Here is a 25,981-nt window from a genome sequence, read left to right on the forward strand (position 1 = left end):
AACAAAACTAAACAAGGTGTGATCAACAACAGGAACTGATTTTTCACAGATCTGTAATCATACCCTGATCTTCCAAAAGAAAGAGCTGCTCTCTCAAAATACATATTTTTAATTGCTTGGACCAAAAAACACATAAATGTTTCAGGGAACAATACCATATTGGCAAATAATGGACAAGAGAAGCTACTTCATGTTCAAATCTGTAATGAAACTTTCAGTACTCTCCAACAGGATTGTTTCGTGTTTAAAATATAATTTTTCGTTTCTCAAGGCATTCATACCTAATTTCCTTCTGAAGTTTTTACTTTTTAACCCTTTTAAACAAATTTACATGGCACTGTTTTTTGCCCACTACTACATTTTCTCCAAAGTACCATCTACAATAAACAGTGGACTTGCATATTTTTAAATAAGGTTTAGGTCCAAAGTCAGGACCTAACACATTACAGGACCAGGAGGCTAAAAGCCACAAAATGGGAAAACTGGCAGATTTGAGAATAAAACCCAACATCCAGAAGCCTGAAGAAGTGGCAGAAAGATACCACACCCCTGGGAAGAACCTAACCAGAGCTTTCTCCAGTGGCTTCAAGAATTGCAGTCTTTGAAATTCAGATTTTATCCGTTTCAGAGTGTTACCAGAATGGGAGATGATGACAAAACCTTTTCCCAGTGTTTGAGTAAAAGATCTAATAATTCCAAAGACTAAACAAGAAACACCAAACATCAAAAAAGTTAAAACAGACTTTCAAGTTCAATCTCTGGCTTGAATATAATGTTCATTTAGAGCATGTTTCCCTCTCTGAAGGATGTGAGATATGGGAAATAACGGGTGAGAGTTTTCAAGCAAAAAAAAAAAAAAAAAAAAATCACAACTTTCTCTTATCTGTGCTCTAATGCAGACACCCAGAAATTTATGGGGATCAGAACTAACTGATGTGTCTGAGAGAGGCAGCAGAGGAAGGAGACATAATAATTATTTTTTGAATGTCCAAGAAGCCTGAAATCAATCACTACATGTGAAGTGGCTGGTAATTTGCAAATCCAGGTTACAATTAGGATATTCATCCTCTCATTTTAAGCTCTGAGCCTTCCCTTTCCTTTTCCCTGCTGAACCTTTCTGCCCATGGCAAACACAGCATAAGAAAAGTGTAATTGTCTCCTGAATAAAAACCAAAAATCTTTTAAAACCGCGGGAATAATAAGAGGGGAAAAACAGGGGAGGCAAATACTGCCAAGTGAACAGGATAGGTTGGAGCTGGCAGGAGTTGGGACACACAGTTTAAACTTATCTGGGTGCCACATCATTTTATTGCATTTATGATCTCCCAGCCATGCTGCAGGAGGCAAATGAACAGCTCTATTTTTACTAAGGATGACCTGAGACACAAAGGGACCAAGGAGCAGATGATCAAAGGCTGTCCTCAGAACTGAGAGAAATTCTTGGTTTTCATGACCACAAATAACTCTTCTGTGGAGATTCCTGGTCATAAAACCTAAGTGTGCACTGAGCTTCTTACAAGGAAGCTTCTGAGGTTTTCATTTTTTGCAGCCAAGAGCCTCATTCTGCCTTGAAAAGTTTGCCCTCATTATAAATCTGAATTAGAATCCCACAGTGTTGCTGGATAATTTCTGTCAATTCCCATCCTGGGTGCTGAAGACAAAGAATGATTTCCAACAGGTGCCTGTTTTTTCCCAATATTGATGAAAAAAACCCCAAATAATGAATTTACATTAAGTGTAAGCCAGACAACACTAAGGAAAATCACCACAGACCACAGCATTTTCCTAAACAATTCCAAGCAGAAAAATGGCTATTTAAGGCCAAAATGTAATACAAGAGGAACGTTTTTATATTGTAATTTAATGAAGTTCAAGAAAGATCTCAGCATGAAAGCTTCTCTTTGGACTAAATCGAGGTCAGACTAATTGAGGTCACAAATAAGACAAGGTGGTGGCAGCATGAACCAGTAAAATAATTTCCCACTCTGTTCCTGTAAGGCACAGAGAACTTTGTGGGATTTTTCTTTTGTAATGGGCTTAATTTGTCATTGAAAACAAAAGGCAAATACATGAAAACTGGCAAAAAAGTAATTTTTGAGGCATTATTTTCCAGAATTTCACAATCCCTGTTCCTTTAGCAGTGTGACAAGTACAGTAATATTACAGCAGCCCAAGCAATTTCTTTGTCAGTAGCAACACTTAACAAAATTCCTTTAAAGCAAGCAGAAAATACACAGAATATAAGTTCAAATTCCATTAAGGACTTTAAATGTGAATGATCAAATAGAGCTGCAAGAACAAAAAACAAAAAACCCTGTTAAGATTCTTAGCATCAAACACTGGATAAACTTCACGGTCTTTCAAACCTTGATAACCTTTTTATTTGAAATCAAATTTCCATGAGGACCTCGAGGTTAAATAATTCTCCCTGGCCTCAATTCAAGCTGTTGGATTTTTGCAGAGCTCTTGGGTTAATCACAAGCAATTAAACAAACAAGACAACAACTTCTACATTCCTACAGTGCAATGGGAAGCAAACACGAGGAAATTAGATGCTGCTTCCCTTCCCTCTGAGACAAAAAGCAGTTCAGTAAGTGCCAACTCTCTCCTAAATAAAATAAAATAAAATAAAATATATTTTTTTCACTTCTGTAGGGTTACTGTTGGTGGTGTCAGCCCCTGACTTACCGAGGGTCTCTGTTCCTGTTGCTGTCTGCAAAGATCAGCTGCTGCAGGACACAGGCTTGGACTGCAGCCAGAACTCCACATGGGCCACCCTGGGGAGAAATGGACATTCCATGAGGAAAAAGCTGGATGGATATGGGGAAAACCTCTGTGTGCTCCCATCCAGCCCAAAGCCATTCTTTCACCCCTCTCTCTCCAGCCATGCCTTTACAGGGCTCTCTGGGGCTCTGGGTTTTGTGCAAGCCAATGAAAATCAGAGGTTTTGAGTGTTTCTGTGGTTCCTATTTTTCCTGAAAAGACCAAGACATCTAGAATGCCAAAAGCAAAGTGTTTTGTTGTTTTTGGGGTTTTTTTTCTATCTGTGATATGCAAACTAAAAATCTCCTGAGCACTGTTGAGCCACAGTTTAATTTTCAGAGAGAAATCAAATCTGAGTGTTTTTCCAAGGAGTGCAAACAAGCCTTGCTCTTGGACCTCCTCTCAGCACCTCGAGCTCCAACCTGCATAATTAAACAAAGATTTCAGGTTGCATACTCCCCCTCTCTCTCTCCCTCACTGGGGAACAGAAAGAAAACAAAAAAAGTCTGAATCTTTGAAATTATTAACATTGGGGGAGAAAATCACAATACCAAGAAATGCCATATAAACTTTAAACTTTATGGAAAATAGATGTTATAGCTGGTTTGGGCTGTTTGCAGGACACTAGGATAACATCACAGACACCACAATGCCACCCAACAAACTCCTCTCCAAACCCTGGAGAAGAAGGGAAAAGGCAGCCAGCCCTGCTGTTTTCACACAGAAATGTGATTAAACGGATCATTTTAGTTCTCAGGTTGTCCTAAGTGCAGCACCAGGGAAATAAGACATGCAGATAAATGCAGGGTGGACACTACAGAACCTACAAAACAAAGGTCCTGCAAATAGCTTAGACATTGGCACCTTCCCCTTTCTCATTTATATTATACACACACAGCCTCTCTGGAATTAATTACACAACTGGTGGGTGAATTGTCTGGAATATATTAAGGAAAACAGCAAGGTTTACTTCAGTCCATCAGGGAAAGCCTCCCAGCCTAAAGAGAAATTTTAAGTTCTATTCTAAATGCTTTTTATAGCACCACAGAAACGTAAGGTAAGGGAGAACCAAACAATTGTTCCACTGAAATGAATTTTTCAAGTGAGAAGGAAATGTATTAATGAGCTGAGAGAGGCACAATCCAAGCAAAAAGCCATTCCTGTGGTGGAATTTATGGTGGGGAATTTACTGGTCAGTGAGTGGCTGGAAGTGATGAGATATGCTCACTGTGGCAAGACCACAGTGACATTTACTGTGGGCCAGTGAACAGCACTGCCACGTTCCTTCTGGAGCTAAATTAACATTTCATATCTTCTTTTTCCGCTCGGTTTTTTAAGATAAGCAGCTTTCTCCTGAGCTCATCAGCCTAATGAAATATTCAACTATCCGAGGTGAGTTAATTAAACAGCTTAATGAAATGTTTATTAGCCATTGTCCTTGTCTCGAAGCTTCTCTTCCTCTCATTTCTGTACAATGGTTCTGCTTCTCTCAGGCCAGATAAAGATTTTCTGTCTTAACATACTTTTGTCTCAAACTCCACCCTTGCTCCTCTTCCTCCCAGTGAATAATTTCCCATCACACACACGAATTTGCACAATTTCTGCAGCTTCTTCAAGTTTTCCTCCATCCACCTCAAATCTCCCACCACGACTTGACAAGGTGGAATCATCCACTGGTAAACAGAGAATTTAAAGAAGGAGGAAAGCCTTTGGAAAACTTGATTTTTTTTTTTTCACTGCTGAAACACACAGCCTTTGTGAACTCAGTGTAAAAAGCAAAGATTGCTCTTAGGAAGGAATTTACAGTACCTTTTTCTGCACAATGCCATATTTTAGCTGTGGGATGTTGTTAAATGTAAAACTCTGGATTTTCCATTCTCTGCTGAAGCAACAAAGACTGGAGCCAAACAGAAGATTTTTTAATTCCTGTAAAAGAAAGGGAAAAAAAAATAATTCTTATTTTGAAAATGACTGCAAAACACAGTAATCTGTAGAAAAGAAAGGAGAGTGGAAGGGTGATGACTAACTTTGTATAACCACCCTCTCCTGTTTTATCCATACTGTAAATAGCAACAGCCCAATGAAAAGGAGCAATATTTTCCTTTTCCTGCCATATTCCTTCCACTCATAATGCTGGGAGCTGCTCAGCACTGGAAAATATTTATGTCTAACGTCTGGGGCAGAGTTTCCCATGAAAGAGTCACAGAACATTGCCCGAAATTTAACAGCTGGAAGAGCAATGGTGCCATGGGGCAGAAAAGGACCTTGTGGGGGACAGCGTGGAGAAAGGAAGATTGTTTTGCCTCTCAAAAGTTGCTGGTAGGAGATAAATGTTAATTAAATGTTTGATTTCTGTCTTTCAGGTGGCACAACCCCAGACCTTGGCCCTGAACAACTGCAGACCACAACCATTCAGCAACAGCCACACTGAATAAATTGCATTCATGCTAAAGCAGAGCTCAGGAAATAAAAAAAGTCTACTCAGGGCTGAGTACAGTTACTCCAACCTTTTTGATCTAGAAATTAAATTGAAAGACATCCTCGTTACTTGCTCTGGTTTTATTCTCCTCTGTCTGAATGGGAAGGAAAAGTATTTAATAATTTCATCTCTGCTCAAAATAGGGGAAACAAGCAAGGGAGAAACAGTGGTAGGGAATAATAAATTTATTCTGAACCACTACCAGTTGAAAGCACTGGAGAATAAGCACATGAATAACAGACATGAGGAAATAAGTATACAATTTCTTTAATTAAGGCTGTTATCAGTGCTTCAACTGGGATGATCCGTGATGGTATTTTCTGAATTTACGAATTATTTCTCTGAATTTTTCATAAAATTCTGAATCTTCTGAATCCCCAAATTATTGTGTCAACTAGATAAGGAATATCCTCAGGAATACAGCAGGAGTTCAAAATTACAACACAGAGCAACTCACAGCAGCTTTGGCTCAAGAAATTCAAAGAACAACCTCACACATCTATTTGAATTTACCCCAATTAGTCTTACTTTTGCAAGAGAAATATCAATTGCCTTTGACACTATTTGAAGCATGTAGAGTGCTGAAAGATCTGAGGTCTTATTCACTTCGCCAGTTGTCTCTTCATCCTCAACATCAGCTGAAAGAAGAGAAAATCACAGATTTGTGTTGGATGGAAAGAATTGTTTCCCACAGCACACTCAGTGCCAGGGGGTCATCAACCTGAAAATTAACACTTAGTGGCTTTATTAAAAGGCAAATACCGTTTTAGCCAGAAAGCACAGATAAAAATGTGAAAACCAGCTTTTGTTTGATTACTTCTTAATGATTTCTTTGCCTTACCTAGAAGTTCATAGCAAATGCAATTGCTCTGGAATAACTAAGAGTTACCAAAGAAGCAACTTCTACATATTTATTTGGCCACAGCTGCCCTAACAACACAAAATATGGCAAAAGCCAAACTAAAACTTGACAGAACTTACCCAATTCTAGGACTTCTTTCATCTGGTCTTCCTTACAGCCAGTGGATGTTGGGGACTTCCTACAAGAAAATTAATCAAGAATGAATGACCAAGTGTTTGGTTTTAGTGAGAAAACTTGTTTGAACAACCAATAAGAAATATGGAGCATTCCCACACAAGGATACAACTTTTATATGTATATATATATATTTTATATGTATTTGTATGTATTTATATGGTCTAAGAAATAAATGGCCTTAAAGCAAAATCTTTTTCAGTGGAAGAAAGCTGAACTCCAGGAGTTCATCAGCAAAAGCAGCCAGCACAGAGCAATACCCTCTGTTTGATTTGGGATTTCAGTCCTGTTCCAACATTAATTTAATTTCATTTGTGTGATACGACAGGTCAGGTCACAAAATAAAATCTACATCCCTGACAGGGATCAGGATAAGATTCAAATTAGTCATTAAACTGCTTGTAATACCCAGATGATAGAAGTAGGAACAGATCTTAGACTGGTTTCTTTACCAGGGTAATTTTTAATTGTTCAACTGCTCTTGTGATTTAATTGCATATTACACAATTTAAAGGTAAAAATTTATATGAATAACTACTAAAAGGACTAAGCATTTAAACTTGGCTGTGAAGTTAGAGCTGGAAAGAGAATATTAGATTTTTGGAGATGAGATGGTTTTATTCTTCCTGTTGAATTCCCACCAAAACAAATTCAGAATCAAGGAAAAGTTCTGAACAACTATTTCTAAAAATGAACAACTATTTCTAAAAACAGCAAAAATTGACTTTTTTTCCCCCCCAGAAAAGCAATACTGTACGATTGGCCTTTGCTGTGGAAAAAAGGTATTGCACTGACAATCCCTTCAAAAATAGTATGGAATAATTTCCTCAGCAACATTCTTTGTATGCACGATATTACAGCAACAACTGCTGTCATGTCACATACTTTCCATGAGCTTAATTTCCTCTTCAGACTATGAAAGACTCATAAAACCAGAACACAGACGTATCACACTCAGGATTTGCCCAGTCTAAAGGCATTTTGGCAGCTTTCTCACTGATAGTATTTGATACCACAAGAACAGAAAGAGTTTTCTTTTTTGTCTATAAATAAGTTAAAGGGCTGAGGCAATGAAATGTGGGTGGCCCCAGTTCAGGACAGACAGAATGGAAATGAATCACCCATGTTCTAGGAACTTCAGGTAAAAATAAATGGGAGGCCCAGCAAGTTATAAAAATAAGAGGACTGAGAGCAAATTTGTGAAGTGGCATAAGCAGCACTGAGCTCCCACTGGTCATAACTGCATTTTTATGTGATATAGAATTCAATAGAGTTGATTGTGGAGTATTTTACAACATCAGATCTCCCCTTGCTGTTTCCCCACACTGAATTTCAGCTGAGATTCCCTTCCCATAGCTACCTGCTGCTATTGTCATCTCTGCTGGTCACTGAAAGGGTCTTAATGACAATAAATTTGCCAATAAAATACTTTTCAGCCAACCCATGTCACTTAGGCACAACCAAGAGCCACATTTTTGTTTAGTCTGAGATTGCACACTGTTCTCTCTTCTCTCCTACTATTTCTTCCCTGTCAACCCATTTCTACCTAACTTTGCAGGAGTTTTTAACACCTTCCAAGGCCAGTTTGGAGCAACCTGGGCTAGTGAAGGTGTCTCTGCCCACAGCAGGATGATCCTTAAGGTCCTTTCCAACAAAACCCTTCTGTGATTCTGTGATTCTGACACTTAATGCAGCACTGCAGTTTCCTTTTACAAATGAAAATACAGCCACCTGTGATATAATTACATATAGCTGCCCTGGCATCGGTTTTTGTAGTGCTAATTCTCCCTGGAAAAGTCTCAAAGATGTTGGTTCCACACCCATTGCAGGAAGAACCAAGCCTGGGATGCAAAGTGCTCTGAATCCTCCAGGCTGAGAATTCCCATCAGGCAGAGGAAAGCACTGACATCCCAGATTAATGTTGGGTGTTTTCTGCTGAAGTGGGGTATTTTTGCAGGTGGAGGTTCCCCTCCTTGAGGGGAACTTGTGTTTCTCAGAACAGCCAGGACATTTACTGCAGTTTCCATTTCAGCAGAGGGTTGCTGTTCCAGGAAAATTTATTGTAGGAATAAAACCATTGGGTTGGAATACTCAGGGCAGGGGGAAGTCATCCATCACAGCAGGAAAATGGGACAGGAAGAAAATAGGTTTCATTCTAAACATACTATACAGCACTTTCTCTAAATATTTGAACATTCCTGTCTGGCCTCCAAGCATTGTAGAAAAATGGATTTACACAGAGGAGCTGAGCTCCTTGGCACAATAATGGATGTGCATTCCACTGTTTCCTATTTACACCAACACTCCCAAAGGTCAAACAAACAAAAGGGCTTAAAATTTAAACATCAGTGGCTTTAAGGTGACTGTGGTGGTAAAACTCATTCTCCCTGCCTGAATACTACAGCTTTTCTACTGGATTTAAAATATACAGACATACCAAATATTCTTGGTACAGTGAGTGAAACCTGCTGAGGAGGTAATTAAAAATTAACCTCTATCATTATTTGCAAAAGGGTAAAAAAGGACATTCTGTGTGATGCAGCTTGTCACTGCTTTGGGGCACAATTATAAAACCAGAATTATTGAAAGCAATTGTAAAGATGCAAAGGACACAATCACAATCAATGCCAGGCAATATTTTTCTTTGGGAAAAAGGCCTTGTCACGAGGATTTAATATAAATTCTGCCATGCTGGCAAGGCTGGTTGACAAAGGTAACAGAGGCTCACACACTTAATTTCTCCAATTTTCCTTTTCGGTGAGACCTGCATCTAATTTGATTTGCACATTTACAATATAAAAAATTAACTTGTGACCATGTCTTAGATTGATAATATAATAATCCTTTATCCCCTATCGTTGGCTTATATGCCCAAGAAAAAAAAAAAATGTGTAAAAATGTGTAATCCTGTCTCTTTAACTGCACCCAGCCGCAAAGAGAAAGGCAAGTTGTTTTAAAAACATTTTCTCCAAACCTTGCTCCAGAAAAAAATTCGTCGCCCAGCAAAAACTGCATACTAGACAAGAGTCAGAATGAGCTCTATTCCCATTTTTTCCATTCTTCTTCTTTTTCCTCGTTTAAACCCCTTCTCTTCGATCTGCTTTGCCACCCGGAGACCCAGGAGGGCCAGAGGACAGCAGAGCTCTCCAGGGAGCTCCACCCGGCCCCGGGTGGGGGGCGAAAAAGAAAAAAGCTGCGTCTGAAAAAAAACTTTTTAATCAAGTTAAATAACTACCTTTCACCTTATTTTTTTCCCCTTCCCCTGTGCCTTGTAAGGCACTCTGCATAGTTTTATTAAATAAATAGTTTTTTCTTCACTTCCATCTAAAAAGTTCTATTAAAAGTAAAAAAAAAAATATCAAAGCCCTTCTCTCTCAGAAGAGAGAGAATCTTATCATTAACCCGAGACAGACCATGATGGATATGTTTGTGAACACTGACAGATATTAAACAGGTAAATGAAAAACTTCTCTTGGAAAGGGTCATTTCTAATAGAAATGGTCACTTCTAATAGAAATAGATTCTCTCACACATGGATATGCATTTATCCTGCTGAATGTTATTAACTGTAGTGACAGTGGGAAATCTTTGTTGAGAAGGTTTTTATATAAAAAAAGAACTATTACAACCACAGGCTGAGCTGTGAGGTGGTTTGAAGTGCCTGATGAGTTGGGCTCACCTGAACACAAAGCTCATCCATAGGCTGTGAATGAATATTTATCTCCAGCTACAAAATCAGAATTATAACAAAAGTAGAGCTGCTTTGTTCCTACTGATCTCTAGCAGAGATTTTGGAGTGTGACACCCTCAGACTGGAATTTTTAAAGAGCTCAGTACCACCTGTGTGAAATCACCATTGTGCTCAGCAACTCCAAACTGCTGCAGGCAAAATAAACACGAATCAGGAAAATTTTAAGAAGGGAGATAAAATTCCATTAAATAAAAATGCACAGCAGCTAAAAGACACTACAGAATTCACCGAGAAGGGTTCCCAGATTTTGACACTCAATCAAAGTTTTATTTAATTTTTTAAGGATGTAGAAGATTTGTGGCCTTCAATTTCCTGTCAGAAACCTCAGATTTTCAACTGTTCAAACCACTGTAACCTGGCAGGTATTAGCAATGTAAATTATCTCCCTGAAAGCTAATATCAGCTGTTAAATTGGACATGAAAAGCTCACACTGAGGATGGGGTATTCTCTTACCTCATAATAAAAAAAGGTGAATTCAAAAAACAGGCTACTGGTGAGCCCAAGTATTGAAGAGATTTTACCTCCTGGTAATCTTAGGGATAAATGGGAGTAAAAAAATTCCTTGTGCTACCTGCACACAACTGCTTTTTTTTTTTAAGGAGCAAGTAATTCCACAGAATCATGGAATAGCTTGAGTTATTCACCTAATATTGAGTTATTCACAGTGATCACCTAATGCAAATTCTCAATTTTCTGACTGCATTCCAGGCAATGGGCTGAACCTCTCCAGATTCACCTCCTTTCCAAAAATAAAAGAAATGATACAGCAGCCATTTGTCATTTCCAGTAATTGCAAAGTGCCTCTTCCTATGGAGTGCTGGAAAAATACTAAAAGGGCAAACAGCAGCCCCACAGATGTTACACCACGGGCTCTGGTGCCATAAATCCATTGGCACCACACAAAAGTCACAATAGCTCACAACTTTTATTTTAAGCCCTTTTTTCCGGTCCAAGCATTATGTTAGAAAAGGTGTTACGCAACTCCAAGCACTTGAAGGTTTTCACCCCTGATTTGGCAGCCACAATCTCTCTCTTTTTCTCATCCATGGGTGAGTTAAATCCATATTCCCCAAGGATGAGCCCACTTTGTTGGACAGACATTCCTCTACTGACGTTCCTCAGTTGTAGGAGTCAAATCAGGATTTACTCTCTGGAGTAAGAGATTAGAACTCCTCAGGAGGGTTTGGTTACTCTCTCCAGGAAGGTGTGGCTTCACTAATTTCATTTTTCCTGCCTCCAAAGCACTCCAAAGCACTGGAGATGATGCACAGTGTGGTTGAAGGACAACACACAGATCCCAGACAAAGGTGGAAGGAAATGTGCCAATGTAATTTACTCCTGGGCTGCTCCAGCCTTGCATTCCTTTCTGTCCTTTCACCCAAAATACTGCCCTCTGACTAAACTCCTGCTTCCTGGAAGAGCCACCCCAGCCCAGTGCATCCTCTTCCTCTCACAGTGGGAAAAACTGAATTAATTCCTCAGGCATTGCTCACGCACAGGCTGAGAATCCTGGAATAACCTGGCTGGTTTTAACCAAGATTAAGTCTGTAATGACACAGAGATGTGAGCTCAGACCTCATCCCACAGGACAGGCTATCCAGGGCATGAGAAACTGCTCAGCACCTCCCAGAGCAAACTTTGTTACTCACCAAATTGCCAGGTATGATTTGAGACAAAGCCACCCCGTCCTGCACACCGACTTTGGACTGCAATATTGCAGCCCACCAGGCAAATAATACAGAATATTCCTAGAAAACCTGCTTTTGCACCAAAATGCACAGTAGGAAAGACTGGAGCCAACCAAAACTGCTGGCTAAATAATATACATTACATAATTTTACTGGAGCTATTTTTCCTTTGAGTTGGAAATTCAATTTTATTTACAAAAAATAGTATTAAAACTGAGATGTTGATTAGTATTCCTTACGAAATGAGACATTCACATATTAACCTTCAACAGGCATTGAAAATTCCTGTTTCAGTGTGTCAAGAAATTATCACCAGTGCAGTCCAGAAACCTCCTGGGCTGCTTGTGCTTTGCTTTGTTGCTTGATTTGACTGAGGGAACATCAAATCCTGCTCAGGATTTTCTCAGAAACTCAATGCCAATGTTCTGTGCCAACCTCCTGATGCAGATCAGCCCAGACCTTGGCTGATGGGATTGGGGGATGATGCAGGATAAAAAAACAGGAGAAGATCTTGGCAGTTCTAGGCACTCAACCACCTATAACTGACAGGTATTGGCTTGGTGCTCACATGGAAAAGAAGCTTTTTTATCCCTGTTAATAACACAGAGCACAAATACTCATCCTTTATGGACCATAACACTTTTAAAATATTATTTTTAAAGCTCTATGGTCCTTATAATATTTATACAATAATATTTTGAGAGAGTCGTATCTAAAAGAATAAAAAACCAAAACCGCTACACAACCCTTAATATGTTTTTAAAGGACTTAAGGGATTTCTTTGAAGATTTGTATTTTTTTCCTCTAGGGATTTTCTATTTCTATAAAAAAAGTTTTCAGGGCCTTTTTTTAGAACATGTGAAAGAGAAAAAGCAGAATTTTCAGTACCACAATGGGTTCACCTGTACTGTGATTTTATAATGCTGAAGGACCAGGCCAGGAGCAGAAGGTGACAATTCTGTTATTTGTGAGAGTCACAGTCTGACCAAGCTGGAGAAGTCCTTAAATTCATAAGGAAATATAAAACAAATCAATAAAACCTAACAGAAAAACAACAGCAAAAGTTCAGAGCAGGAAAAGATAAAAATACTTAGGAGACAGTACATGCTTTAGACAAAAAATGCCTAAAGGAACATGAAAAATATTTGGAGTATTTTAACAGAGGTGAATATGTAGCCAGGAAGAGAAACACCACTTGAAAATAAACTTCAGCTATGGATAACAGGGAAAAAAAATAGCAAATGCAAGGTGAATATAACAAAAAAATTCCTTATAATAAGGACTGCTAGAAACAGGAATGTAAAATCAGGGGAGAGGTGTCACTTGAGTCATTTAAGACTTGACCAAACAAAACCTGGGAAAAGTATTACAGCAAATATAAATATATATAGCAATGATTAATCTGCCACAGAAAGAAATGACCTTAAAAGGTCTTTTCCATCTGTAATTTCTAAGATTTTATGAAATATGAGTAATGTTCCACTTTGGCATCTATGGCAATTCCCTAACCCAACCCCACCCGTGTCAGAATGCAGGGCACTGCTAGAAAAAGGATTGTTACAAACTACTGAGGGATATTTTGGGAATGGGAAGCACTAAAGAGTGCCCAGCTGAGGTGAACTCTACAGCAGGAAGGGAAATGCTGGCTCTGAGCTCACTGGCACTTTCCTGGTGGTGGAGACAAAACACATCAGAGAGACTCAGCTTTTGGGTGGAAAAGGCACCTGGAGCCAAATTCCAGAGCCATAAACCTGAAATATCCCTGAGCAGTGGCAGGATGGTGGCAGGAAAGCTCCCAGCCAGGCTGGAAAGGGCACAGGAGCAGCCAGGGTGGGTAAATCAGGTGATTGCTCACAGTGGAAGGATGAGTGCAGAATCAATTCTCCTCCTGGAGCTGCACACATCACTGCTCTGCAGAATGGGATTCACTGCTGCATCCCTCTGCTCACTCATGGCAGCAGGAAATTTCTGCTCTGACATCACAACACCCCCAGCTCTCTGTGCCTTGCTGACTTTGAGCCATTCCCTTTGAGTTCCTAGGAAATATCCTTTACTTCAGGCTCTGACTGCAAAGCCCTTTTGTTCCCTGGGTCCAGTTTTACCCTTTTTTTTCTGATTTCACTGCTCTGACTGTGTGCTGGTTTTCTTGCAACCAGGGGAGGGAAGTTGGTTGGCTTTGTATGTCAAAACTAGAATTTCAAGCATCACATCTTCTCTTCTTCTGAACTAGAAGTGAAATGGAGCTGCACAGACCAAATCTGCCCATCTAACTCAGCAAAAGGTGGTTCCACCCCACTGCAGAGCTGTCAGCTCCGATTTACTCATCTAGAAATGATGTATTTAGCTCCCAGCTGGAGGGTTTGCCACACTTTGCACTGATAGACTTAATGGAATATGGAAAATTAGGAGAGCACTTCAGCTCCAGGGGCTGCAGGAGCAACACGTCTCTCTAGTCAAGACAAAAGAACTGTTTCTCAATTGTTTCTCAATTCTGAAGTGGGTTTTTCTCACTTTTCCCCAATTCTGTTTGCACAAGCTGAGAAATGGGGAAATCTTGACCTTCTAACCCCATGCAACCTACCCAGAAAAATCATTATTCATAATGGGTTTTTTTTTCCTGGAAAAGCAATAGAAAGTCTTTAATGGAAGGATGGGCATCAACTTCAACACCCTTTAAAAAAAATTCTAAATATCATGAATTCCATTTTACTCTGTGTGTTCAGGTTAGTGAGAAATATTCCACTCCTGCAGAGGATTCAGCACTAAGGGGAATCACAGAATGATTCAGGTGGGCAAGGACCTCTGGAGTTCAGTTCAAGATATTAAAGGAGGCAGAGAACTTTTCCTTGCTGCCAATTCAAGGCTCTGCCCAGGATAAAAGACTTAGGAAAGTCTTTATTAGCTTGCTACCTGTGACCTGAGTTTGTTCCCTCAGCATCATCTCTACCAAGTTCCTACAGATCTTAAGAAACTACAAATACAGCAATTTTTAGGTGGAGTCTGGAACTGGGTACTTTTGAATTTAAGCTTTTATTCCCTTAAAAATCTCTAAATTTGGAAAAAAAAAAAAGTAGTGAATAATTCACATTTTACTTGTACATAACTGGGAGGAACAGGGACTCAACAAAAAAAGGGGAATACTCCTTTGAAAATGAACCATAAACAGCATCAAAATGACCTGCAAAGGGTTTCAAATTCTCCACTGAAGTGGCACTGAGACATAAATGTCATTTATAATTTGTTCAATATAATACAATTGCTGTGAAGGAGCATGGAGGCATTACTGACATATTTCTGTATAACATGTGTGCACTGCTTGTGCAACATCACCACATCCCAGCCTTTAAAGCTTGGCTACAAGTAAGATGGAGATTCCCTTTTTACAAGGAGTAACATGGAAAAGACAAGGAGTCAGGGGTAAAAATCACTCCTGGGGATATTCCAACTGGCCACAAGAAGAAAATTTTTCACGAGAACAATCACCAGTTGGAACAATCCCCCCAGGGCAAAGTGTTGAATTCCCAAATACTGGGTACTTTTAAGATTTGGCTGGACAGGGTGCTGGGTCACCTTGTCTGGACTGTGCTTTTGCCAAGAAAGGTTGGACCAGGTGATCCTTGAGGTTCCTTCCAACCTGGTGTTCTGTGGTTCTGTGAAATGAGAAATTGAATTGGCTGCTGTCTACTCACAGCTGAGCATAAATGAAGATTTGCTGCCACCTATACATTGCTTTTGTCCTGGCTTAATTAAAAATAAAAATCCTAATAACAAACCAAACCTGTAGAATCTGGATAGATATGCAAACTCTACAGCATGTTATACTTTGCTTGTGAAATAATCCCTCATGACATGGCAAAAAATACAATCATGATATAAAGAACCATCACTGATCTCTGTAATTTCTTTCATTAAAAGGTGTGAGTCAAAATGTTGTGCTTTTGCATTTCCCTGGGCTATTTTGATAGCCTTTCATTCTTTTAAAGCATGGCAGTGGTTTTACGTCCAATTTTTTCTCACATCTATGCCTGCAGCCTGTGGGATGTAACAGCACTTTTGGCATGGGGGGGAAAGAATGAAAAAGTAAATGGAAGTAAAAAGTAAAATGGAAGGAAAAATAAGATTTCTCTTTAGTTTATACGGGAAACAAAACCAGAATTGCAGATGCTGTGAATGAACTACCTGTGGTTAATCCTATAGAGATTTTCAGCTACTCATCCAAATATTTAGATTAACATTTAAGGCAGGTAACAGAGAAGGGAAGAGGATCCAGACAAGTATCTGCTCCCACACTGTAACTTTTCATTCTTTAAAATGCTCTATCACTTTGGCAAAAACTTGCAGGGTTCCCAAACACTGCAGGATTTGGCTGAAGGGAAATAAAAATCTTGCAGGGCTTATATTGTGGATGTTTATTTGGTGTGTCTGTTCCTCCCACTTCACTCCAGGAGGATCAGCAGCCCTGCTGGATTCTGTTGGTGCTCTCAGGAGCTCAGAATGGATTCAAACCCTCTTTAAACTCACACAGCCTGGCAGGAATGAAGCTGTGTTCCTCTGGAAAGAGGCTCTGCTTAGGAAAGAGCTCCCTCTCCTGCTCCTGCTGAGACCAAACCAGCCTTCTGCAGGAAGGGAATTGTTTCCATCCCTCTGCAGGATGGAGCACAGGATGGCAGCACATGGCACAGGGGGAGCACAGGGACATCTCCCTGCCAGCCCAGCTTTTGCTGCCAAAGGTTGGGAAGTGCAGTGTGGCCAAAGGCACCTGAGGGAACCATGGAATTATGGAATTGTTTAGGTTGGAAAAGATCTCTGAGGTCAAGGAGTCCAACCATTACCCCAGCATTGCCATGTTCACCACTAAATCCTGTCCCCAAGTGCCACGTCCTCATGGGTTTTCAACACTTCCAGTGACTCCACCACTGCCCTGGGCAGCCTGTTTGAATGCCTGACCACCCTTTCTGTGAAGAAATTTTCCCTGATATCCAAACTAAACCTCCCCTGGCCCAGCCTGAGGCCATTCCCTCTCCTTCTGTCCCTGTTCCCTGGAGCACAGCCTGACCCCCTGGCTGTCCCCTCCTGTCAGGAGTTGTGCAGAGCCACAAGGTCCCCCTGAGCCTCCTTTGCTCCAGGCTCAGCTCCTTTCCCAGCTCCCTCAGCCTCTCCTGGTGCTCCAGACCCTTCCCAGCTCTGTTCCCTTCCCTGGACACTCTCCAGCCCCTCCACGTCCTTCTTGTCATGAGAGGCCCAAACTGACCCCAGGACTGGAAGTGTGACCTCAGCAGTGTCCAGCCTATGGGGACAATCCCTGCCTTGCTCCTCCTGCCCCTCTGGGCACTCCTGGCTCACGTCCACCACTGTCCCCAGCACCCCCAGGGCCTTTTCCCCCGAGCAGCTTTGCAGCCACTCTGCCCAAGCGTTTAACCCTGGATGGGATTGTTGTGACCCAAGTGTGGCACTCAGCAAGTGGAGTTGGTACAGAGTTTTCCTGGTCAGACACAGCCTTCCCAAAGAATTCCATCCAGCCCACTGTGCCTCTGGAGCGCATCCACGATGAACCCTGCATTCATTGATTATCAAACACCAGGAATACACAGGATATTCTCAGCTTTGCTGGGGAGCTGCCAGAGCTCTGCTCATCCCAATTATTGCCCAGTGTGAGGCAATAAACCATCCTGGGCCTGGGAAGGATGGGGTGATGGGGCAGCACCACCCTACAGGCTCAGCCAAGCTGTACCAAACCACAGTTTTAAGATTTTTGACTGCAGTACTTTGGCCTATTACACAGTAATCTTTTCCAAATTAAGTGAGCCAACACCCTGTAGAATGCTGGCAACTATTTTCTGCTGATTTTTGGCTCCAGACAAGAAGCAAATGCCACTCCTGGCCACTCCAGCTCCAGCAGATCCCCAGTTTGATAATTCCCACAGCCCCTAACATAAACACAGAGAGACCCAATACATAATTGCTTCCTCCTAGAAAGGGCCTCAACAAAGGGTATCTCAGGTTTACAAGAAATTAAACTGGAAAACAAAATAGCAACAGTAATTTTAGGAAATCTGGCCACGGTTTTAGTGTATAAATAAAGACAATGCCATGCCTGCAACTCTTAAATTTTACCCAGAAAAAGATAAAAAATCTAAAAAGATCAACTAATAATATAAGAGAAAGAAAAGTCAAAAACATGTATTTGGAGCTCACAGAAGGAGACACTTCTAAAACTTTTAGATCAATGTGAAGTAGTGCAGGAAGACAAAAAAACCCTATTTTAGCATAATATTCCTACAAAGACTCTCACCTGTGGCCTGACAAGCGACTCTCACTTTTCTTGAGGGATCTTTCCTTCTTCTCTCTCCCAGCCCCTGCATGTCTGTGAGCAGCACTCACTTTAAGGCTTTTTTCACTGCTGTCTGCACAAAAGCTCGGAAGAGATTTTCTTTCTTCTGCCTTGGTCCTCTCTCTCTCAGACAGCAGCTTGGAAAAAAAATCATCTCCATCTTTGGGGCTGTTCCTTGGTTTTTCAGAGGCAGAACTGGTGTGTGAGCTGGGCACAGTCTTTGATGCAAATTCCATGTTGGATTTTGCTGGAGATGCTTTGCTTTCCTGAAAATCAGTGTTTGGGACACTCAGGTCTTGTTCTTCGTGCTCCTCACCCCTGAGCTGAGCTGTGCTGCTGATCATGGATCGTTTGGAAAGCCTCCTTTTTTTGGGATCCTGGAAATAAAGTGCCATGAAAGCCACAGGTTAAAATTGTATAGTTTAAAATAAACACGAAAAATAAAGGAAAGCTCAAGCACTGATTTCTGCGCTAAACATTTGTTTATTTTTAGGAATCAGCTTAAGGAGTATGTTGCGGTTTAGAGGATGTTACAGCAGACTTTACCCTAGAGCTTCTCTACCCAGCCCAGTTCAGCGCCTCAGTGCTCCAAACCCTCTGTCCCAGGGCAGACACTGCGCTCTCACCGGCCGGGGAGCCATAAGGCTAGCTCTGGTCCGTCTGCTTCTACAACCGGCAGTGATAAAGGAGGCGAGGAGGGTCTATGCAGTGTGTCCATGGAAGATGTTTATTCCCATGGTGCAGCAGACGCCAACGACCTCCCCGAGGCAGAGATGCCTCGAGGGCGAAGGCCTCACATGCACAGCCACATGTGGAGCATAGACACACGTGGAGCATAGACAGCAAGATGGCGGAGGGTCAGGGGTTTTATAGGGAAACAGAGAGGGGCAGGGACAGCACACTGGCCCAGTGACCTCTGGGCACAGGGGAGGTACAGGGGCAGAGTTAGGAGTACAGGAACCAATAGGGGAAACCCGAGGGAGTGGCCCGGGCCACGTGGGGTTAGAGTATAGGAACCAATAGGGAAAACTGGGGGCATGGCTAGGACTGTGTGGAGTAGGGAAGGCAGGGACAATAGGTGACAGGTACAGTCGTTAAGAAAGGGGTGTGGGGAACTTGCAGCCATTATCACAATAGGAGTAAATCAGGTTTTTTTAAAAAAAAATCAGTAATAAATAAGGTAAACACTTTTATTTAAAATTTGACCAGTATTAAAAATGCTCCATTCCATTAAAATATGCTTTCCTTTACCTAAGAACATCGACAAAATACCTCCTATAAGCTTATCTTGGGGTTCTATCCAACTCAGGAAATCAAGACATATAAGGAATTTACTGGTATCTACCAGTGCAGGTATCTAGTCTTCACTTCTAAATCAGAGATATTTAAAAAACCCAAACTAATTCATTTAACTTCCATATGCTCTTCAGCACTATCTAAATTATATAATTAAAATACTTTAATTTCCCTTTATTACAAGCTTAATTTTATACTGGAAAAGTCCCTGGCTATATAAAAGCAGCATAAAGGAAAAAAAAATAGGCAAGAATTTTTAACTGGGTTTTGAAAGCACTTATTGATGCAATATGGTCTGACCTGATCAATTCAGAAACTTATTTTGAACTGAAAACAATCTTTGGCTCCAAACTGCCACTGATTACATGTGGGGTCTTGTGAAAAACAGAGTAAAACAGACTCTGTGAAGGTAAAAAAGCAATTTTCATAGGAAAATCTGCCAAGAGATACCAAGAATGGGAAAGATTCATAAAAGAATTTGGTGACCTGAGATCACAGACATGCAGGGGGTAGTTGTCTGCAGTGGTTACATCTGAAACTCTGAATTAAGCAGAACAATCCTCCTAATTTACCACATCTTTTCAGCCTGCAGATTTAATGGATTAACATCCAGAAGCCATTTTAACATTATTTGCCAATGATTTTTATCCCAGCAGGTTGGATATAAAATCCACTACTTGGCAAGCCAAATATTTTGGTAAGTGCTGGGAATCACCTCTGCTAGACTTGCCACTGGTCCAGCCATCATTCCCCTGGCAACCAGCCCAGCCCTGGGCTTTGACTTCTCCTTCCCTGTGGATTTCAGCTCCTCAGAAATCAGAGCTGCTTTCAGATCTTCTCCACTGTCTTTGAACTTCTTGTCCCAAGCACAGGGTAAGGTGCTGCTGTGTGTTGTCCCTGGGTGGCACTTGTCACCTCTGTGCTGATGTTTTCTGGGTGGAAGGTTTTTATCTGGGAGATTCTCAGCATCGTATCTGCAAGGAAGGAAAAGGAAAAGCTTCAAACAGCAAGGTAATGCACAATTAAATTGGTAAAAGCAGCTAATTAAAGCACTGCTGTCAAATTAAGTAACATTTTATCTTGGAATGGTAATCTAATACTTTTCACTTAAACATCTGCATGCAGGACTTCACGACATTATTTCAGGGTCATTATTATGTGTCAGATAATTGATTAGAAGATGTGTAGCACTTTAATCTCATGCTTTATTTTGATGTAAAATGGGTTCAAACTGAAACAGGAAATTTACATTAGATACTAGGAAGAAACTCTTCCTTGTGAGGGTGGGGAGGCCCTGGAACAGATTTCCCAGAGAAGCTGTGGCTGCCCCTGGATCCCTGGCAGTGTCCAAGGCCAGGCTGGACAGGGCTTGGAGCAACCTGGGATAGTGGAAGGTGTCCTTGCCCATGGCAGGGGGTTGGAAATAAATAATCTTTCAGGTCCTTTCCAACCCAACCCATTCTGTGATTGCATGACTGCGTATCACAGCAGAAAATGCATTTTATATATGACCAGACAGGTCCTAAGCCTCAACTAGCAGTTCTCGATCCTTCTCCATCTGTTTGAAAATTTGGTAACACTTTTGCTCACATCCTCTGTTCTCATGTATCTTAGACTGAACTGTGCTGACCTGTCCCACTCTTTGTTCAGCTGTAGCTCAAAGAGAGACACTTCAGTAATGGAAGTTATTTTATTGAGTACTTGCCAGTTCTGTGAGACCTCTTTTGCGTCCATTTATAAACTTATATTCCATATAACCCAAAAATGCTTGCCTTCCTTCATACAGCTGTCCCTCAACTTGTTTTTCACTCTGGGATGTTTACCTCCATCCACATTTATTGTAAAGCAACTCCATAAGCTGAAACAACTTATCCCACAAACTTATTCCTTTGATTTATCCATTTTTCAAGCAGTGTGCCTCGTGTTGTGAGGACACAGTGTGTGAACTGAGTGTGCTGGCTTAGAGACAGAACAGCCACAGACACTCAAACCAACCTCCAAAAGGAAAGTTACAAGGAAAGATTTGTTAATAAGGAACCAGTGCAGAGTCCTGTCTGATTATACTCTCCACCCCTGAAAGCATCATTAAAAATTATCCAGGCAGTTGAAATTTAAGCGAATTTCAGGCACCGGCTGGTTGACCTTAGCAATCCCTGATTCTCCCTTGCCCAGAGGGGATAATGATGGCAAGGATGACCCAGAGCTGTGCTTTGCTGTGGTGTTTCCCTGACTGGTTCTGTTTGTGGGCTGAAAAAAAAAATGGAAAAAAACCTTTCAACCTGCCCACAATACTCCTTGTTGTGGCAACTGTGCAGCCACAGGACAAGGCTGATGGCTTTAAACTGAACGAGGGCAGGGTTAGATGGGATATTGGGAAGGAATTGTTCCCTGTGAGGGTGGGGAGGCCCTGGCACAGGGTGCCCAGAGAAGCTGTGGCTGCCCCTGGATCCCTGGCAGTGTCCAAGGCCAGGCTGGACAGGGCTTGGAGCAACCTGGGACAGTGGAAGGTGTGGAATGAGATGATCTTTAAGGTCCTTTCCCATGTTAACACCACTGAGCACTGCTGTGCCCTCCCAGAGCAGTGTCAGGGACTCCTCTGTGGGAGAGATCCATAAAAGGAAAAGAAAGAGGGGGGGAAAAGAAAAGAAAAAAAAAGCCTTTGCAAAAAAACCTTTGCCCTGCCTCCTTTTCAAGGGCTGCTTTTGAGCTCAACTTAAAACATTTTGGCTTTCTTCCCCTGTAAGAACTGAAGTCCTCTGACTTCATGGTTTATTTTTTTTCAAGCACTAATGCTCAGACTTGACTCCTTTGGGCTTGTTGTGTTTATGATGAATAAAACCTGATTAACTCCCTGAGAGTGGAGGCTGGGAAGGTGAATTACACTCCTGTGCCCATTTTAAAAGCTTTCTGTGGAAGCACAGGGCTGTTAATTCTCTTTGAGGCACTAACAAATGAAAAACTTGATTACACACTATTTTCAGGTGTTCTGCAAGAGCTGAACCTACACCATATGTAACAACACTGGATTTAAGACACTAAATCTTGCTTTTGCTTATAAGGCATTTATACACCTGTAGTTTGAGCACAGGTGGTTTGTTTCCCATCCAAACCTGCTCCACTTTGAGTATTTTCAATTTAAAAGGCATAAAACTTCCTATTTCTATGTGCTTCGGTGACTGAAAGATGTAATTGTTATCAATCTTCCTAATTGTTAGGGAACATAAAAAATAATTTTTGAAGGGTGGCTTGCACAGGAGATTTTAATAATCTGGAAAGTTAAGTTTTGTGTTATAAGGATAACTAATAAAACGTAACAGAGCTGAAAAAGAGATAAAACATCTAACACTATTTTTCTTAATTTAAAAGAAAGTGAATACACAGAGAAAAGAGAAATAAATCTGACTGCACCTGGAGACCTGAGTTTTGCTTTCATCCAGTGCATTGGCATTCCCATGATCCCCCTCCAGGTTGGGTGGGTGAGATGCTGAGCTCTTACTCTGAGCAGCTGGCAGGGCAGAGCTGGAACCACTGCTCCTGGAAGTCCCACGGTGCTCCAGGAAGTAATTTGTAATAATTTCAAGCAGTGTTTTCAGTGGGTTTTCTTTTGCCTGGCCAAAAAGAGAAATCAAGTTTTTGGTGACTATTGAAATGCTGTGTTAGTCTTGCCTGCAGGACATTATTTTGACACTGTACAGCAACTGAACATTTTAACTGTTTCCTGGAATTACCTGTGTGTGTCTCCTAGGTGTGACTGAACAAACAATCCAGGGAATTGGAAGATGTCAGCTAGAGAAGGTGAAGGGGAAGATGTGAACTAAAGAATGTCAGGAGCTCGAAGGGGCTGCTGTATTAAATGAAGGAAGCATGATACAAAAAAAAAACAAAAACCCTGTTACAGTGATTTCTGACTCTCATTTTAGCTAAATATTACAAAGTGTGGTAACTGTGTCAGAATGCACCTTTTCTACCCAGCAAGAGGGTTTTTTGAAGTGACATTTCTAGACTTATACAAAGATACCTCATGCTGCTGACCAAAAGCATCATGGTGAACTGTTTAAATTGCATTTTAAAGGCTAATAAATGCTGGAAGTGTAATGTTTACCTGCTGTGCCATATCTAAAGCTGCAAATAGAAGTGGGCATGTAAGAACACTCCACACTGTGCCAGGTGTTCCCTCACCTTGTTCTGTCTGTACAGGGAGTGCAGGTGCAGCACATTCCGCAGCTCATTCCTGTTGTTGATGCTCAGCTCAGAGCGGGGAAGCTCCCGGTCCATGGTGGTGATGGTTTTCTTCAAACCCTGAGAAGGAAAAGGAAAAAAAAAACAACCTAAATGTTTTACTCTTGGTTTTATTGGGTGTGACACAAAACTTGTGGATGGCAGCAATTTGTAACGCTCAGAACTTGTGGTTATGGTATAATCTTGCATTATGATGTGAAAATAATTCAGGTGGCTTTGTGAGATGGAAGTTACTGAACACAGAAAAACGAAAACCTCCATGCAGGTGACTTCAGCTGCCAAACAGCCTCGTGAGATTGATGGTTTGTATGAAAGGCCCTGAGCTGAAGTTAATCCAACCAGCCCCAAGCTGGAAATCAGTCAGATCTCCATGGCATCAGACAGTTTGGGGTCTTTAAACTTCCTCAAATTTCAGTCTGTGATCATCATCCATAGACAACTCAGAGACAAAATCTATGGGCATCTTCCCTTCTGAAGGGAGAGACTGATTCACTGTGAGCTGGATCCCAGACTAATTCAAGTGGTACAACACAAGACTACTATTTTGAGGTAGAAAGCCCTGATTCCTTCTGTGAAGGGTTATTGTCACAACAAAGGATTTATTTTTCTGCTGACAGAGTGTCTGGCTCAGATTTAGGAAATTAAGGCCAAGCTGTGGTAAATAAAAGATCATTAGCACTGCAGGCTCTGATGTGTATGAAAGATTCAGGGGAAGCAGAAGCACAAAGGATTATCAGTGTTTTGAAAATGTGAATTTGGAGACGGGATGTAAAAATGAGACTGAGGTTTGTGCATCACTTAATGAGACAGTGAGGCTGTTTAATTTTTGATATAAGGCAGCTCATTCCTGACTCTGGGGGTCTGACATCAGCAGTATTTCCTTAGGATTGAACAGGAAGGTGGTTTTCAGTCTGATCAATCCCACACTCCCCACATCCCTGCGTGGTATAATTAATTGCTATAAATTAATTATAGTATTTTGTGACAGCTACAATGGCCTCTTTCCTCCCCTTATCTCAATTCCCTCCCCCCGTAATAAACGGGTTTTCTGCTGAGTTGTTTTTGAAAACTGGGGGGGAAAATACACGTTAACAGTTTCTCCAGAACTGTCACCTTTTGCCTTAAAAAAAAAAAAAAAAATAGGCTGCAAACAGAAGGACAACATCAAAATAGGTAACTCAAGGAAAAAAAAAAGTCCAAAACCAAAGTGAAACTGACAACAACAACAAAAACCAAGCTGAAAGTGCGATTCTGGATTTAATTTCAGGTCTGGCAGGCACGGGTAAAGCTGGGGCGGGAGGAAGAGGTTTCCCCGCCGGCAATAAAAGGGCACTGTGGGAGATGTAGTCCAGCTGCTCACCCCAGAGCCTTCCCTCCTTCCCTTCCAGCCCATTCCAGGCTGCACTAAACCCCCAGCACCCCTCGATTTCCAGCCCTTCCCCTCCTCCCGCCGCCATCCCGCCCGGGCTCGGCCGGCAGAAAATCAGGCGAGTTACCTTTCTACTGAGAAACTCTCTCACCAGTGATGCGGCCACTTCTTGCACGAAGGCGTGGTCCATTGTTCAGCCCCGAACAAGGGGTTCAGGGGTGGGGAGGGTGCTGTTCAGTCCATGGCAGCCCGGAGGCATCGCCGCTGCCCGGGGTGGCCGGAGCGGGATGGATCCCGCAGGGATGTTGCTGTGGGTACCATGTCATCGGAAGCGGGGACAACTCCTCCCCCTGGGATGGGAGGGAGGGAGGGAGGAAGCGGGGCAGACACTTGGGATTGAGGGAGGTTGGATTGAGAGGCTGGGTGGTTGCTTGGAATTATTAAAAAAAAAAAAATTTAAAAAAAAATACTCATTATATACATATAGATTGTATATAATATAATATAATATAATATAACATAACATAACATAATATAATATAATATAATATAATATAATACAATATAATACAATATAATACAATATAATACAATATATAATATATAGCATATTATGTGTAATGTATATAGTATATAATGTATGATATATATAATATACCATACAATATATGTATATGTGTTATGTATTATATACAATCTATATGTTATATAATATCTTTAATATAATATATATTATAATATGTAAAAATATATATATTTAATAAAGGAAAGTTCACCTCTGAGAGAGGAAACGGATTTTTGATTATTTCTCTCTTTTTAATAACGGTAGACAGTTACCTGTGGTTGAATACTTCTTCGCTAATGCAACTTTTTCACCATGGCTGTGCCTTCAGTAAAATTGCACTTTCTGCCCCAAAACTGTATGAAACAAGCACGTGCACACAAAAAAAATGCAGCCACTCAAATGAGCTGAGTCTGTCACTCTGGCAGTGTCTGGGGTGGGAGATTGATCAGCCTTTCCTTTCAAG

The 25,981-nt window shown here is 41.1% G+C and overlaps 1 protein-coding gene across 2 annotated transcripts in view; it reads right to left on the minus strand.

The window, feature by feature from the left end:
- MINDY4 (MINDY lysine 48 deubiquitinase 4) overlaps positions 1–25,317 on the minus strand; it is a 65,596-nt gene extending 40,279 nt beyond the window's left edge. Inside the window, exons 1-9 of one of the 2 annotated variants that reach the window (XM_085050157.1) lie at positions 25,105–25,317; positions 23,525–23,644; positions 22,754–22,953; positions 20,061–20,319; positions 18,011–18,426; positions 6,224–6,282; positions 5,771–5,880; positions 4,573–4,689; positions 2,689–2,777 (exon numbers count right to left, since the gene is read on the minus strand). In XM_085050157.1, the coding sequence (XP_084906283.1) occupies positions 2,689–2,777; positions 4,573–4,689; positions 5,771–5,880; positions 6,224–6,282; positions 18,011–18,426; positions 20,061–20,319; positions 22,754–22,953; positions 23,525–23,644; positions 25,105–25,143 (1,409 nt within the window). In that variant the 5' untranslated portion in view covers positions 25,144–25,317. Of the gene's footprint in view, positions 1–2,688; positions 2,778–4,572; positions 4,690–5,770; positions 5,881–6,223; positions 6,283–18,010; positions 18,427–20,060; positions 20,320–22,753; positions 22,954–23,524; positions 23,645–25,080 lie in introns of both variants that reach the window. The other variant, XM_085050156.1, reaches the window with a different exon arrangement.
- Positions 25,318–25,981: the final 664 nt, after the last annotated feature.

The sequence above is a fragment of the Lichenostomus cassidix genome, chromosome 2, assembly GCF_008360975.1.
Source record: "Lichenostomus cassidix isolate B80296 chromosome 2, HeHo_3.0, whole genome shotgun sequence".
NCBI lineage: Eukaryota > Metazoa > Chordata > Aves > Passeriformes > Meliphagidae > Lichenostomus > Lichenostomus cassidix.